An 18,265-nucleotide genomic window follows, 5' to 3' on the forward strand; every position below is an offset into this window, starting at 1 on the left:
ACAGCAATCATCTTCCCCTCTCAGACTGTGCTGTGTTAGGATAAACCAACCAATCTGCTTCCTCATGCAAGACTCTCCAACGCCACTTATCTTTCAACTCTTTATTTACACTTGTTTCAATTTAAACTTACCTTTCTTGAACAGGTAAGAATTTCAGGAGCTGTATACAGCAAATGTACACTGGCATCAGTATTTCTTTGTCTCTACTGGCAACGCTGTGAATGGCCAGATTCATCGTTTTTGTGGTTGAACAATACTGATGCTTGTATATATCCTTCAAATAGTTACTTTGCCTGGATCTTTCTTTTTAAAATGTCCAAATAGTGAGCTTCCAACTCGGAAAAGTTTCCCATTTTTAAACTATTAGTATCTTGTTAGGTATTCTGAATACCTAGCTACCGAATTTCATGCCAGTTCTTTTAGTCCAGACATAACTGCGTTCAGTTCTCCACAAGAACATCCCAATTTCTTTTGATACTTTTATTTTTAAACCTTATACTCTATGACATTTCTATTTTTTAATAAATATCATCAGTATTTTATAGTCAATCCCAACACTAGTTCTTCAAGAACTTCTGTAGTCCTTCTATAATATAATTCAAAATTATTACCAATATATAATATAATTCCATAAATTTACTTAGGATATTTCTTGAAGTCAGAGGATTTTGACCACCTTTCCTATCTTACTTCTGCTTCCTTCCAGATTTATTCTCCATTCTAAATCATCTCAGATGAAGGCTAGGCTTTTTTAATCCATAAAAAAAAAAAAAAAAAAAAAAAAAAAAAAAAAAAAGAAGTGATGTAAAACATCCCTGCCCTACCACATAAAACTAGTCAATAGGTGGTAGACAAAGGGGACAAAAAGGAAAGCAATACATTAAATCATTTTATAGATAGGAGCCCTTGTTTTTCATATGTTCCTTTAGCACTTTTCACTCTCTTCTATTTCACTTTAGACCACATATAAATGAGGTCTAAATTAAGTAATAAATATTGTTGAAGGAAAGTTTTTCTGTAATCCACTATTTACTTTTGTGTTTTAAAAGCTGAGTATCTTTTCTATCTGGTATTCCGGATATTTTTATTAAGAGTAAATATTTTACAAATGGTCTTTCAAAACATGAGACTTTCTGTTGCTTTTGGCCAATTTCTTCCAAAGAGAGTTTAACAACATATTAACATGAGATGATTTTTGACATGGGATTATTTGTGAATCTTGTTCCTACAGTGTGGCCACAAACATACTATTTCTGTTCCAGTTGCTAAATGCACAAAAATTCAATGCATCTCGACACACATGCAGAAAAAACCAGAACATCTACTGTCCCTTCTCACACCCCTTCAAAAGGTATTTTGTCTGCAAATGGGCACACATTTTCTCTATCCTGAAGGATTTTCAAAGTCAGTTACAAGCATCATTAAAGTAGTAGCTAAGGGTAGAGTTTCAGATTCTCAGCTTTTTGTTTTGTTTTGATTTTTTGAATACATACAGCTCTATAACCTTTGTTATCGGCAAATTAATGCAGAAGAAAAAGGGAAACTGCTCTGGATCTGTAGCTGATAATACATTTTGTGGTGTGATACTCAAAGCTGAGTAAGATGCTGTGGCTTGGAGCACAGGTGCAGTTTAACAATGTAGCAGTGAATGCAACAAGTTTTTTGACTACTTAGTGATTTCGACCCCACAGTTCTGAAGAACAAGGCATGATTTTTGTTTCAAAGTAAAGGAAGATAAATACAAAGATATCATAAAGACATGTCTATCCACTCAAAGAACAGCTTAAAGCACATAACCCAATACTGGAATCCAAAGCACAGCAGCCTGCTAGAGTCCAGTAGTGCAAACTTGACAAGGACTCCACACCAAAGGGGCCCACTCAAAGCTAAATGTCGCATTGTATTTTTTTTTCCTTTTTCTCCGTTACTATTTTGTTGCTATTACATGGAAGACTCCCCAGGTACAAAAATTCCAGCAAACAGGCTGCCAGAAAACTCAAATATCAGCAAAAATACTTCAGATTTTCTCTCCTTAAGTAACCATGTTCCTAGTTCTGTAGAAAAACCCAGAGAAACTATCGCTATAAAGTGCTCTGTGACAAATACTGAACATCTGATTACTGGAATGTTTCATCAGAATCAGTACTTGTGTCGGGAAGTAGGATGGGAAGGAAGGAAATATGAGAGCTGCTATGTAACATCACATAACATAGAGAAAGAAGAAAGCTTGAATGTGCACTGAGGACATGACAGAAACAAACAGTAATTTGACCTCAATGCTAGCTTGCAGTGCCTTGGATAAAGTTCTTTACCTGGGGTTTACAACCAGCTGGATATCTAGCTCTGAATTTCCTTCTGTAGGATTTAGAAGAACTATATGCTGCTTTTCACTACACCAAAAGTCTTATTTCACTTTAATTTAATAACTGCATAACTAAACTTCAGTCCACTAGTGCTTACTTCCTGTATTATTGCAGCCTTCAGGTTTTCTGAACACAGGCAACACAGCTCATTGTTTTGGATACTTTTTCAAGAAGGAAGGAAAAGGTTGCACAGGTCCAAAAATGTCTACAACAGAACTCAAACACAAGAGAACAGTTGACAAGGTACATGGACACAGCTTCCTCCTGTCAACATTACACAAGTTTCCACATAGAAGTAGCCAATTTGTACCCATGACTTTTGTGAACACCATGGAAAAGGTATTTTTTTTTTAAATAAAGATTTTAAACAGAACAGGAAAGTGATTCTCTAAGTATTTATAAGGAGTTCTTCTCAAATGCAAGGGGAAAAAATGAGAGAAATCACAAATATTTCATAGCTTTGTCTTGGCATTGTATTCTTTTGATTTTCTTTCTCCTGGTTTATTAACTGTAATAAAACTTAGTAAAGAAATTAGACTAGGTTTTGTCAAAGTATCTCAGGGTAGAGTCTGTCAGATTTTTGGATGAATACCACCTGCTCATCTTTTGGGACAAAATCAACTCTCTGTGGTCTGCATTAGTCCTCTGGACTTTATCATAAAGTAGAGATGAAACATTTATTAGCACTGAAAATTTATGTTAAAGATAAGAAAGATTTCAAGAATTCAAACACTAAATTCACAAGAAAACCTTTTTTTCTCCAAATAACTCAAATGGCCTACTTTCCTTCCAATTAACCTGTCCCTCTGTACTTGCCCCAATTGTCTTTACACACACACAAGCCCAGAGCTGAACAAACAGAATTCCCCACTGAAACCAAAACCAAAAGCTTCAGATGCCTAAAAATTGAATTCTAAAGCTGCAAATCCTCAGAATGTTACTCTAACAATAAAGCATCCTTAAATATAGTTTTTTTAGATATTAAAGTTCTTTAGAGTCTAAATTAGCAATTCCGTGCTGTCCTAGCCTTAACAGGATCAAGTGATTTGACACTAGTGAGTACAAGAACTTGGAACTCCTCTACCTAATTCATTCTGTCCAAGAGCTCAACATAGCACACATTCTTAGTTCCTAACAAATTAAGGCTCCACACACTTTTATAGTAGCATATCAGTTACATGGTGATAAGAGATCAGATTTGAATTTCCTGGCCATGAGCAAATGGCAAAAATGTTTTATTCCCCATTGATTGCTTTAGGATACAGTGAAGACCTCTGGAAGTGACTTAGCTTACTGTTTTTAAAATGGGAGGTAGGAGCCCTCAGCAGAAGTGCTTGGCTTCTAGAGAAGGTTCAAGGCTAGGGACCCAAAATGGAAGAAGATCCTTTCTTGCAGCTCTGATTGGAATACTTGAATTCTGAACATTTCTCAGGTTCCCTGACTGTTGAAGGTCACAGTGAGCTGAATATGCTGAGTTTCTAATTAGCATCAAGTTCATTGTTGTGGAGCCCATTCTGACACAATAAACTTCAATACACTCTGCAGAGCTCCAGCAGATCATAGGATGTTCCACTTCAACACTTATGTGCTAAAAAACTAAGGCACCCACAACTTTGTCCCTCTCAGTGGATATTGCCCAATTTAAGTATGTGCAAGCACACCCAAAACAGTAGCTGGAAAAGTAAGAAGCTCAACTTGCCATTTGGAGTCTTACACTCTGAAAGTTTGAGAAAATTGTAGTAATCCACGTTCAGACAACAAGTAGGTTATGCTGCTGCAGGTCGTCCTCCTCAAACACTCCTCAATTCTCTCTGAATGCATTTGGTATTCATTTAGTTTACACTTGCTCTTTACATGACCTAGGCAACTTAATGTAAAGCAAGAATAGGCACCTGCTACACTGATTACTGGCAAATAGAAGCTTGAGTTCAAACAGCACAACTTCCCCACAAAGCAGTCTGATTCAAAGATGCTATTAACTAACAGTCCAAGATGAGCAGTTTCTCAACTTCTTCATTAAACAAGGTGATTTTCAGTTTGAAAATCTGCAAAACAGAAGCCTCCAAACTACATTTTGCATTAGAAGTTATACTTGCTGCTAAGATAGAGCATTTTGAAAATTCATTTGGTGGAAAATTGGGTTTTCACGATAAACAGGCTTTCAGCTCATCTGCTGACAACACATTATACTCAGTATTCCCTGCAGGTTTTCTTCTTGGAAATGAAGAACTCACGATATGATCCCTACGTATTCTGGGTAAACTTGCAGGTCATAGTGAGAACTTGCATTAACAAATCTGAAGCCCTGTATTCGGAAAGACTGATAGTACTAACACAGGATGCCCCACTAACCTAAAGCAAAGCCTTTCTTGAGCTTAATGTTCTGAAATATACTTCCTGAGTAGAAAGAATATACTTCCAAGGAGTCATTCTATGCCTATTTTTTAAGTTGTATTTCAACAACTTCCAACTAAGTGGTCCTTCAAAGGTCTTCTACACCAGGAGACTTAGGGGATGAGGCCCTAAATGGAATTACTTTTCAGAAATAAACTGGTCAGCAAATTATTTTAAAGACTGGTATGAAGATGGAGGCATGGAGAGAGAGAGGCAGAGAGGGAGGCGCAGAGAGCGAGGGAGAGAGAGGGAGGCACAGAGAGAGGGAGAGAGAGGGAGGCGCAGAGAGAGGGAGGGAGGTGCAGAGAGAGAGAGAGAGGGAGGGAGGTGCAGAGAGAGAGAGAGGGAGGCACAGAGAGAGAGGGAGGGAGGCACAGAGAGAGAAGGAGGGAGGCACAGAGAGAGAGGGAGGGGGAGGGAGGCGCAGAGAGAGAGGGAGGGGGAGGCACAAAGAGAGAGAGGGTGAGGGAGGGAGAGAGAGGGAGGTGCAGAGAGAGAGAGAGGGAGAGAGAAGGAGGCACAGAGAGAGAGAGAGAGGCACAGAGAGAAGGACATGCAGAGAGAGAAACAATCTGAGCTCACCTATCTTTGTAGTTTATCACAGTATCAATAATAGCATTCATCTGTTTTGTCAGTTTAGGTGGGTTGGGTGACAACTTCTCTGCAGGAGGTCTGCCTCTTCTTTTCTTTGCCTTCTCTCCATCTTCTTTCCCAGAATCCTTATCCACATTTCTTCGTCTCTTTCGTTTTTTAAGCCGGACTTCCTCTTCCATTTCTTCCAAATTGCCGTCTTCAATTGCCTGACAACCATGGATTCAAACAACAGTATTTTTAAATAGAAGAAATACTTCAAAGAGAAGTAACAAGCTGTGTTTAAAAGCAACAGAAACACAACCCAACAAGATGTAGAGAATTCAACTCTCAATGCCTAGTTTATTTACAAATAAGAGTTGAAGAACTAATGGAGGTGCTGGCAATCAAAGAGCCACTACACTTTAATTAGTTGTAAGAATCCCACTACCACTAAAAAGAGGCACACTCTACTGAACCTTCCACACCAAGTCACAATTTCATACACAATGAGGGCCTCTGGTATTGTGTCAGAAAGTATGCAAGAGACACTAACTTGCTGACATCAGTGGCAGTTCTTGAGAATGTAGATACAAGTGAAATATAACACTGATGTTCATGCTTTCAAACAGGATAGTCTACACTGCTTGGCTTCCAATAAGGAAATCACATACAGTTCTTTTTGAACACAAACACACGGACAATTTATGTAGTAACACAGCAGGCTCATCCTCTCTTCCAAACAGTTGAAATGGCTTACAATTCGCTTAGGTTTTAAAATCATTTCTAGAATCTGTAATTTTCGTTCAGAATAGCAACTAACAAAGAGGCAGAAGCACTGACAGTACAGTGTTTTACAGTAAAAGGCACTCATGGGATGAGAAAAAAATACACACAGTGACAAACAATGAACACTAGTTTCAATTACCTGCAAACGAGCACTTTTAACCAGACCCAGCAGCACTATGCAGAATGATAATAAAATTTCTATAAAAACCAACTAGAAGTAAAGGAAACCTGTTCATACACTGATTATTTTATCCATGCGATAAACCTAGAAGCTGAACTTTTTGTGCTTTGGGAAAATCAACAAAAGAAAAAAAATATTGGGTAATAAGAGAACTGAAATTGAAAAAACCTTAAAAATCTTAAAATCAGACTTTCTGATTAATGCTTTCTCAGAACATTACTGATGTTGATATTTGTCCCTTTTGCCTCTCAATATTGCCTTGAGTACATGCAAATACTAATCAATCCTTTCTCGTAGCTGAAAGAGCTCTAATCATAAGGCAATTACCTTCATTTCTCCACAGCACCAAACACAGCTAATATCTATGATCATGTGAGTATAACAATCTATTTAAAAAGAGTGATTACAGCCCAGACAATTTCTTTCACTTGTGTACAATGTCTCTTGAAAAACATTTTGTGAAGAAACCTGGTGCACAACACAAAACAACCTGGCATGTTAAAAACACCAGTGAGATTTCAAAATCTGTTTCCTATGCATTCTCTGATATGCAAATCCACAGAACAAACACAAACACAGAATCCTGAGGGACAGTCTGAAACTAGGCCTTAATAATCAAAAGACAATTTCCATCATGCTTCCACAGCATTCAGATAACCACTACGAAGGAGGCTTGAGATCTGATGAGTTAAGAGGAAAAAGGAAGGAAAAAAAATCTGCACACAAATTCATTAATATTCATTTGGCTAAAGCAGGACACCCACTACACATCACTGCAGCTAGCAAAGATTAAGAAATTTCTCTGCAAATCTTGGAAGCCAGAAATACTAATAATAAATACAGCATGCAAGGCTGTCAACAGTTAATGTCATTGCTCTCCTTAAGCACTCAGTTGTACACAGAAATACAGAGAACACCGGCTTTTGATGTGTTACACACCTACACATGCCTGTGATGTAGTCCTACTGAATCTTCAAGACGGCAATGAAAAAGGATATTTACCTTACCACTATCAGCAGGCCGGCTATCGGAAATCACAGTTAGTGGGGATAAAATTAACAAGCCAGCAAAGCAGCGAGCTGCTAGTCTCTTCATCAGCTGATCAGGAAAAAAAAGAGAGCTCGGGAAAGGCTATGTTTTCATATACGAGTAATTTTATTTTACTGAAAATTTAATACTGAAAGGATTGTGGATACTCAAATCTGCTGTTTCATTCTACCTACTACAAGGCCCGAAGCCTTCTTCCTTCAGCCAGCTTTAATATTGACAACTACTTATCATATTTCTCCCCTTGTTATTCCAGACACCAAGATTAGATATTTTGCTGGGCAGTTATTGATTCTTGTTAGCATTCTAATTATAATAGCAAAATCAGACAATTTTATGTATGCTTTTAAAACTAAAATAGATTGCATGCGTTTAAAAATGTTTATTACAGAAAATGAATATATTGCTCTGTAGTGAACAGATCAGGTTTCCATTATTGAAAATGTTAAACTACTCAAACTGAAAAGAAATAAAAAAATAAAGATGTGTTTTCCTTCAGAAAAATCAGTATTCACTCAATTCAAATATATTATATTTTTGTTTTCTTGCTAAATTGCCTTCCCTCCCCCCACCTCAATAACAGTGTTGTCACCAAACAGTACTAATACCTCATTTGAGAATACTGCATATAATTCTTGATTGGGGCATATATTATTTTGTGAGAAAAAGGCACAAAGTATAAAGAATTTTTAATACTACATTTATGAACACAGCAAAAACGAGAAATAAAGAAAACTGAAAGCTACCCAGTCTTCTACTCCTCAAATTAGTGACTAGTAGACAGCAAATTAATTTTAGCATACTGTTTATCAGCAAAAGAATATTAAAAGAAACTCATTACTTGGCTAGTAATGCATGAATTAATTACTAAACTTAGCTTTCAAATTTTATATGCATGCATGTGAACTCAATATTCCTTAAATTAAACTTCAGTGTCAGCACTAGAAAACCAGTATTACACAAACAGTAGACTAACTAGTTGTTAATATGACACCTAACTAACATTAGCTCTCAAATGGTGAATTTATCTCTTGGATATAAACAGCAATATTTAATACCAAGCTTACAATTTATGCTGCCCCAGAAGATGGCTTAAAACTAGTTTATGTAAATCAAGTATCGGCAGAGATGTTTAACCTCTACACATGTATCTATACACATACAAATAGGTGTGTATATGTGTCACAGAAAATTAGGCTCATGAACAGTAAAACATTTATTAAACTAATTCATCTGACTGAGCTATTTGCTAGAAAAACTTACTATGGTAGGCCTGAAGTACCGCATCAAAAAGTTACCAGTAAGAGCATTTATACAAATCCCAGATGCAAATCTCCTGTTCCTAACAGATGACATGTTGCGCAAGAGTGTAAGACACAACGCAGACATCTCCCATGCTGAAATGCCTGCAGATTAGTCAGACGAATAGAAAGGCGGTCAAGGGAAATAGTATACAAATGAAAATTTAACACTTTCCTTCCTGTAAGAAAACAGGACAAAAGACTACAGTGAAGTTTGAAGTCTTTTTTTTATTTTGAAAGAGCTGTGTCCAATTTTGCAAAGGGTTGAGATTCTCCAAAAAGGCATAGGATATCTTCAGTTTCCAAGGAAATCAGTGGAAGTGTGAGGACTTAACATTAAAGTTTAGTACTGACAAAATCCTCCTGCTTTCCAAACCCTTGTTACTGTGTTCTGAAAGTATGTATATAAGTGTATGTATGTATATACATTTAGCTAAAGACTTAAGACCATACAAGCTTCTCAAGACACCAGAATTTTAAAGAGTATATTGACCATAAAATGGAAGAAAAAAAGCCTCTCTCCTCCAAAAAACCCTCCAAGTTAAGCACAAACAAAAGTGGATTTTTCAGAAGGCAAGAGAAGTTGCTTTTGAAACAGTAGGCCTTCCTACTGCTACCTGCAAGTAAGTTTTCCTCATCATATAATTTCTCAGCCTTTTTGAGGTTAAGCCTTTTGAACCCCTTTCCCTCTGGACATCAGCGTCCAGTGTCTCTCCAACCTGTAAGTTAGAAAACATAGAGCTCTAGCAACTAACTTTTCCATGCAAACAGACTTGCTAACATGCTCATTATTCAACTTGGTGCTTTCACAGATGGTATAAAAACCCTAGGTAAACAACAAAGTTTTCTAATACTCTAAACAGAAATATGAACCCAACAATGCAAGGTTTCTTGAAGTATGAACTTGGAAAAAAGAGTATCTTATCTGGGCACTGTAACTCACCAAGAGGAACTAAATAGAGAATTTTGAAGCTGCTAAGCATTTAATCAAAAACAACAACATGTCAGCAATGCATAACTGAAGAGGTTATTTTTACAAAATGAAGTTCTCGTTTACAAATTTGGAAGAAAAGAAAGAAGTAGAAGAACCCTGGAGAAGTCTAATAATAAACATCAAAAGCAAATGTCATCTTTTTACTTGCTGTCAACAACACCTCTCTTCATCATCCTCCAAGTCCTGCACAGAGGTTCCAAAAAAATTCCATTTTCTTCCTTCTACGCTCTACCTGAAATCCTATCCCTCTTTGTTTTACATTTTTGCTCATATCATTTCTGATGACTGATCCAAATTGAAGTTCATCTTTTCCAAAAGTTCCTCCTCTTTAAAATCTAATTCTCCTTTTCAGTTTTTCAACACTGATCCTTGATGTCTAGGGCTGCTTATAACTTCCACACAGTTAAATCATTTGCTGGCTCACTACAGCTACTTCCCCTGCTCCACAATTGAATAGCTCTCGCAATGCTATAGTATATATGTCAGTACACTATTGAGGAAGATTCTGAAGAAGAAAAACAGCAAAATGCTGCATACAAGGACAATCAGATAACACAAACACAAGATATTCTATCAATAGTTCAATGACTAAAAATCTGAAGGTATATACAAGGTTGGTACAGTCAAGGTCACTGAACTTCCTTTCCTTGTTGGACAGTATCACACAACAGATCAGAAAGGCTGATTTTCCTGGAGTTGTAAGTTAAAGTACAGTACACATTAAATTCTGTCAAAGGCAGAGAATTATGCAACACATCTAATTTCTTCTTGTCCTGTTGATCCAGTCTGCTCCAGAAAAAACTGATCAGAGACATTCAGATAAAGAAAATTCCAAATAAATGTTTTTCTTAGATATACTGAACTTCCACAAGATATGGAAAATGAATCCTTCAGCCAGATACTCAATTATCAGTGTTCCCACCTTCACATCACTAAAGTTTGTTTACTTTTGAGAGGTTAGGAGAAGGTAGACGGTTTTGTTTTGCATTTGAAAACTATGCACAGATGCCTAATTATTAGCATACAAACTTAAGGTGACTCTTTTTGTTGTTTGTTAAGGATAATAATAACGTACATGATGAATAACTTTTTCCTTGCATTTTGATTTAAAGACTAATGCCAAAATCTGATAGCACAATACAAGTACATACTTACCATTAAAGAAGAATGGTCTCATCCAAAGCAATAGATTATTAAAAAAACTATTAAAAAAAGGTATCTATTTAAAATATTTTTAGGATCAAAATTTTTATCTTCACTGTGATGTTTCTGCTTTGAGAAAAAAATTTCTGATAAAATATCTATTTAATATGACAATTACTAAGCAAAGTATTATCTTGAGCCAGCACTGATAAATTTTATCCAAGTCAGAACAAACTACGTTGGCAACAACCTACATTTTCTTTCATTCAAAAGTCAAACCTGGTTAAAAATCAGTAATCCTCCCTCCCCCCAATGTCCCTAAACATAAGTAATAATTTTAAATGGGAATAGTCAAATCTCATTTTGCTCTTTGTGAGCTTTTCATAAACTTTGGCAACAGAAAGAATGAAGGGTACCTTAACCAGAAATATTGGAACCTACAGACTACCAAAAGAGTACAAGGAAAGGTAGATCAAGAGGGAGAAGAAAATGGATGAGAAAAAGGAAAAATACTAGTTTTATCAGGCTGACTGCGAAGATTTGCAAGCCTTAGCCAACCCAAGCACTGGGGAAAAGTGTACTCACTACAGTGAGACAAACAATATTGATCTGCCGTTATTCTGCAGTTCAACAGCAACTCAGCCACATTCTTAAAAGATCTACAGAACTATCTATAAGGGTCTTCTGTAGGTTTTCAGAAGTCAGTGTGATTCACCTCTCCCATTTTAAGTCCATTTGTGTGTTACATCTTCTTAGGAAGCCTTTACTTAAATAAACAGCTTCTTCACCCAATCTAATCTAAGCTGCAAGCAGAAGGAGCAAAATATAGCCAAACCAGAAATTATGAGTATCAGCTTCTTACTCTTTATCACTGAACAGTCTTTTTTTAATCTCTCCCTCTGTTTAAAAATCTGCATCATATATGGTACAGTTCTCATTATTTGGGAAAATATCCTGTTTCTAAACACAATGACGAAACTCTCATTCAAAACTGGAGGAGATATGTAATGGATTTGTGAAATACTGCATGTGAAAGTTACTACACAATAAATGTCACATTCTGAAAGAAATGTTATAATTGTTCTGAAATAGATGCCATCCTACATCGCATTGTTCAGAATCTCGATGACTCAGGGTGTAACCTACATCTGTTAAACAGACTGGAATTGGAAATATTTGCAGGAATTTTGGAAGTATAATTAGAAGCAAAATTTGTAGATTGCCTGAGACATAACTAACTTAGAGATCTACACTGCAAGACTATCATCTATGTAAACATCACAGGCAAATTTACTGAAAAATATGAAGTTCACCATTTACAGACTTAGTTTTAAAAGAACGGTTTTCATCTCACTCGAGCCACCTTTTAAGACTGATTTAACTGAAGTGTTAAAAATTAATTTCAGTTTGCAATTCTAATTTGGAAGAATTAAATGATGACAAAACAGGAAATAACTATGATCAAGACACAGTACAGTTTATTTGGAAAGATAATATAAACTTTTCTATGCATCCTTATTCTTCTATGTAGTACAAAGAAAAAGATCAGTTACCTATGTGCATGCATGCATGCATGTCAGTTCATAAACTGCCATTTTTATGCATCTCAATTAGCTCATTACCCCATTTCTACAAGATTTACAATTAGCACTCAGAAGTCATCAGTAGTTATACTCTTCCTTGTTTACTTACACAAGCCTGAAGTCCAGGATGTAGTTTTAAGAATCTCTCAATAAGCCTGATAAGCACAGCAAATGTTTGTTTTTTCATGCCTACACATAGGAAAGATTTGCTACAGTAGAAACGGATGAGAGGAAATCCTCTCACACGAATTCAAGTAGAGAGTCTCTTACTTCACACTAAGAGATACTCTGTGCAAAATGGCTCTGACTGTAGACAGGTTTTTCTTGTTGTCTGTTACAGTCTTTTGTTTTGTGAATCATCTATTACATGTGATTTTCAAGCAGGATAGCAAAACAGTTGATGGAAGATGCACGTTTCCTGGTTTCAGATTCACGGGTAATCCATCTTAAAGAAAAATCTAGTATGTCTGAAATGTCTCACTTTCTCCCATTTATCTTGCTCTGTAAGAGCATATGTTTGTTGTATAGACAGGATTCTGGATGCATGTAGTTTCTACTTTTTTCAGGGAAAAAGGGGAAGGGCTTTTTTCCTCCTCTGCTTTTATCAGCATTTTCTCTCACACATATTCACAATTATGGTTCAGAAACAAGCTATTTTAGCAGTGTAGAGCAGATTGCGCTGACAAGGTATTGCAGGACAATGAGTAGAACAGCCATCCTTTTTTCTTCACCAAGTATACTACCTTCCTAGTAGAGGAAGCAAGGAAAATTAATTCCTTGAAAAAATTACCTTTTCGGGGAGAGAGGGCAGAGTATCTTCCTCATTTCTCTTAGATTTATTTCAAATAACAAAAATACAATCAAGAGCACAACTCTTCTGTGTTGCACAATAGAAGATGTTCTGTCTTCTTGGAATCTTATAGTTTTGAAAGAAAGAAAAGGTAGTTTTGGCACAGTTTGTATTGCGGATTTCTCTTCCAGTTCTATTCCTCATTTGGAATAGACTACCTCCAAAATATATCTCTTACTGGTGAGACATACTCTTCTGCTGCCCTTCAGAGATGCAATTTTTCATTCATTTTTAGTATTTTGTTATTAGAGATCATTAATTAGTTTAGGGCTTAAGAAAAATGTTTAAGGTAGTTTAGTAGCATTTCTGGTAACGATTACATCACATTGAGGCTCACAGACAAATGTCTCAAAGCAGGGGAAACAAACCACATTGAAGTCATGAACAGACTCAACAATAAAGACTAGATGACTCCCCAAAATAGGAATTCTACAAGATTCCAAGGACTTACTGTTTTCTAGTCAGGTAAGACCACAGTTTGCTTTCCAGGGGAGACCATACATAAAACCAGAAACTCATTTACACGGTCACTACTAAATGTTTTTGTAGGATAGCTTCTCTTCCCACTCTTGAGATAAATACTCCCTCTTAGGGTTCACCATGTCTTTCACCAAATAATGTTGCATTTGTTTTACCTAATGGTTCCCATATTAATGGAGGCCTTTAGTTACTTAGCCTCACTGAATGTTAATTTAGCTTTCTTCCTTTGAATAATGGGATTGTTTTCATGCAGGTTTACCAAAAATGAAATACCTCTGTTTTAAAAACGAAGTAGCTCTTTTTAGAGAAAAACTGTGAAATCTTCACTTTGCAATGTTATTTGCCCTGGCAGACTGGTAGTGTGTCTAGTATTTTACACATCACAACATTAAATACTTGAGAGAAACTTCTCATGTTTGATTTTGTTAATTATGAGTAAATTCTCAAAATTCATTCCTTCAGAATGAGAATTACAGAATGATTTTTTGATTTTTTTTTTCCAAGTTTTCAGGTATAAATTAGCTTTGCATCATCCAGACAGCACTGCCCTCTTTCTGATTTTGAGATTTTACTAATTAAATCAGAAAATATTGGCATAAAGACAGAGCATATACTCTCACCAGCTCAGACTCTTGGAAAGATCGTGCAGTCTTAGCTCCTTCCTAGACACTATTTGCTTGCAATACACCTTGCTATGGTCAGGCTACGGAAGAGCTAATTTTAGAGACAAAAACCAGCACATTTTTAGTTATAGATGCTGCATCTATAGTAAAAATAACCTTTGGCTTTGTAAACTTGAAGCACTGGTAAAGTTAAGTAGACAGTACCAATTCTGATTCTACAGCACACAGAACAGCTAGATATCACATCTGAATAGGCAATTTCCTAATCAGAGTATGCTGCCTTTTCTTCTACTACAGAAAGAACACAACTGGACCCTATAGAACAAAGGAATGATTACATAGAGCACAAAGGAATGAATGGGAAAACACTCATTTCTAGTCTCATCTCTAGCCTTAGAATTAACTGAATTATTTAGCATTCAAGTTAACAGACATCCAGTGACTCTAATTTTTCAGAAAAATTATTAAATGTACTTTGTCCTCTTTTGATCTATAAACTGAGTTACCAAATACTTCTCCTATTTTACAGGTGGGTATAAATCTTATGAGCACCCTGAAACACCACCATTTTTAATGGTACAATATAGGATGCATATAGGACAATGTGCTATAATGAGTGAAGCAGCACTCCTGTGTATTGTCAAGCTAAACCCAACTTCTGCCAACGAAGTGATACCATTAAGTACGTACTTTCATATGTTCTCTTTCTTCCTCATATTTGAGCATTTTAACACTTTCTTAAACAAGTGGTTTTTTATTCCAATTATAAAATGTGCAAGATAACCAAGGGGAAGCAAAAAAGAGAAAATTAATTAAAAACAAAACAAAGTTTCTAGAAAAAAAATAACTACAAAAAAGAACTGGTTTCAGAGACCTTTACGGTTTCATTACATTTTTCACCGGATGTTCGTAAGGATCTCTTGCATCCACTTATTTAGATGAACTGGCCTAGGAATTTTTCCAGGAGAATGGCAAATCTGTTGTAGAGATTTTTACCTATTAATATTGGTATTAGCAGCTGTTATAAGTGGGAAGTATGCAATATGAGAGGGTACAAAATGAGAAAATGTATAGCAAAAGTATGATTATTCCCTTGCTGTGTAGAAAAAAGGAAAAATTTAATTTAAAGAAATAATTATGTTCAAAGAACAAATGCTAGCACAGATAGGAGGTTCCACTGTAAGAGAATCCCAACATAATTTTTAATAACTTGGAGGAATTTAGAAGAAGATTAAGTGGCATGAACTAAAACTAAGTCATACATTGGACAACTCACTGGGAAAATCTGTATTATATATTAAGTAAATTTAGAGAAGAAAATAAAATAAAAAACTATCTATATTTTTAATGTATTTTATATTCAAACAATATTTTGCAAGGCTAACCTCTAGCAGTGATGCAGTGATGCTGTGAAAACACGAGTTCCATGTTTTCAGGATGCTGCTATAATCATTAGGCTGTTGCAGAATTTACAGTAGATTTTGATCCATTAATGTGAATGTTATAGCCTAAAAGAAAAAAATCTAACATGAATAGTATCTGTCTAGAAGGACTTCTTAGTCTTCCAGGAAAAATTACATAATAGTATTTGCTCTTTGGACTATGTAAGCAAGACTCACTGAAAAATACAAAGAAATCTCCTGTAAAGGCACTGAAGCTAAAAGGAACTGAAGTTTCTCTGCAGAAGAGAGGATACAATATAAGCACACATATGAAAAAATAAAACGAGGCTGTAAGCAGCAACGAAGTACTACGACTCTGAGTCCAAAATCCACCTATTTTATTAAGTTACCAGATTTAACTGAAATGTATATCTAGTACACTAACCCATAATCTGTAACTTTCTAAATTTAATAGTTTCAGATTACAGAATGAAATTATAGGGTTATGACTACTAGAAAGCTTTTAAATATTCTTCCATTTTTAAAAACAGAAATCTATTCCTGAGTTAAGGAAACATACCACTCTACTCATTGAACAGAACACTTTAGGACGACCCAAGAAATTAATTGCCTACGGCTTTCCACTTACGACATGTCCAAAGATGGGGTCAATTGTTTTTGAGATGTCCAAATATGAAACTTAACAGTTCTTTCATACTTGTTAAGTTAGTACTTCTTTTCTTTTTTACACATTAGGAGAGACAAACTTTCCTTTCGTTCAAGTTGTTGTGGGCCAGCCGTTTTTCTATACAGTTGTTCTGTTGAGCCAGCAGAACAGCTCGACAGACTGTGCAGGACAAACAATCCATCAGAATAATTGCTTTTGCCTGTCATGTTTGCTACACAGAAAACAAAGGGTGTGAAGATTCCTATTACCTGTTGCAGTCTGCCAACAAGATACGTCACTTTACACCTGCAATCTCAGAATTTGCTCCTGATGACAAGGTGAAAAATTAAGTGTTTCTCGCCTCCCTCACTCTCCACTCCATTCCAGACTGAGTACTTTGGCCAAAACATATGCTTAGAAAAGTATGGGCAACTTCTTATCCATGCTGTAAATGCAAATTGGCATAGGAAACTTTACAACTACTATTCAAAATTCTGATAAATGACTAAAGATTCCAGTCTACTGTATAAGACCAATCACTGTTACTATCAGGGCTGTTAGTATCTCAGAAAAAATACAACCCAGTGGACACCAAATATTAAATTTGCTTATTCTCCTTCAGATGCCAAAAGTCCCTAGGGACAGAAAGGTTTAAAAATTTTAATGTGAATTTTCTTTTTTGGGGGTGAGTTTTGTGCATTTTTAAAAATTTGTTTGAGTTTCAATTTGGTAACTGATTTTAGTATTTACTTTCCATATGAAGACTAGCTCAGGCATCCTAAAGGCAGTGTCTGCTTCATGCAAAATTTTGAATGAAAAGTCAACAATAATAATAATTAGAGCCTGAAACCCAGAGTTTTAATATAGGGTTACCAAGATATATAAACTTGTCAGATAAGTATAGCCTTTTCAAAGAAAATGCAGTTTATTTTAGCCTAATGTTCTCAACAATACTATTCACATTTTTTAAAAACATGAAAGGATGTTTACATGATGCCATTATTTTAATGTTTTCTAAAGAAAAAAAGAATCTTATGAAAGTATGGCATGATGTCTTACTGATCGATATTTTTCTAAAATAGCTGTTTAGTTTTCCTGCCTTCAGGTCTTCTACATATAAGAACAGTTTCTGAAACACTAGAATTTACTGAGAATAATTTTCAAACATAAAAGCATTTCAAAGCATTTGGGTAGCCTTCAGTAGCGATCAATTGTACTTCCAGATTCTCAATGACAAACTAAGCTGTGTATCAGGTTTGAACGTTTTCTTTATAAACAAACAAATCCATCCTGCCAGAAAAGAGAATGAAAAGTATAAGCTAGACGCATTTGAATTCCCATTCATACATTCAAAGCCACAGAAGCTCCTTTCCTCATTGGTTTCAATTTCATTCCACTTTAAAAGTAGTCATAATAGTCTCACTCCTTTTTCTTTTTTTAAATAGGTTCTAAACTGAATTTCCTGAAAGAGACTCAGAAGATATTGCACACGGAACATAAAAACAACTTGGCTCCACGTGGGCTTAAAGCTATTGGTCAGCAATGCTTCCTTCCTCAACACCCTGGTAGCAAAATCAAAATCAGGCAAAGGATACAGTATTTTGCACTTCCCCATTTCCTGATGGTAAGCAGTGTCATGTCTAACTTCCTAATCCTTCAAGAAATCAGTTTTCAAATGCTTAAAACTGACAAGGCATCACCTCACACATTAGAAAAGGGTGCTAGTGACTAGGACATCCTGAAAAATCATTGGTCATGAAATGGCCAACATCCTGGGATCCGTGAACTTTCTAAGTCCAGAGTGACAAAGTTTCTGAAATGTGTTTTCCCCCTAAAGCTTAACAAATTCAATCAGATCTGCAGTTCAGTATTACAGAGCACATAGTTTGGAACAGAAT

General features: G+C 35.8%; 1 protein-coding gene across 5 annotated transcripts in view; it reads right to left on the minus strand.

Annotated features, from left to right (window-relative positions):
- Positions 1-18,265, minus strand: part of SMARCA2 (SWI/SNF related, matrix associated, actin dependent regulator of chromatin, subfamily a, member 2) — a 109,401-nt gene that overhangs the window by 13,355 nt on the left and 77,781 nt on the right. For 4 of the 5 annotated variants that reach the window (XM_062599044.1, XM_062599042.1, XM_062599040.1 and 1 more), the window contains one exon: positions 5,340-5,557. In XM_062599044.1, coding sequence (XP_062455028.1) covers positions 5,340-5,557 — 218 coding nt within the window. Of the gene's footprint in view, positions 1-5,339; positions 5,558-8,607; positions 8,684-18,265 lie in introns of those variants that run through there. The other variant, XM_062599045.1, reaches the window with a different exon arrangement.

Source organism: Rhea pennata, chromosome Z (genome assembly GCF_028389875.1).
Source record: "Rhea pennata isolate bPtePen1 chromosome Z, bPtePen1.pri, whole genome shotgun sequence".
Classification (NCBI taxonomy): Eukaryota; Metazoa; Chordata; class Aves; order Rheiformes; family Rheidae; genus Rhea; species Rhea pennata.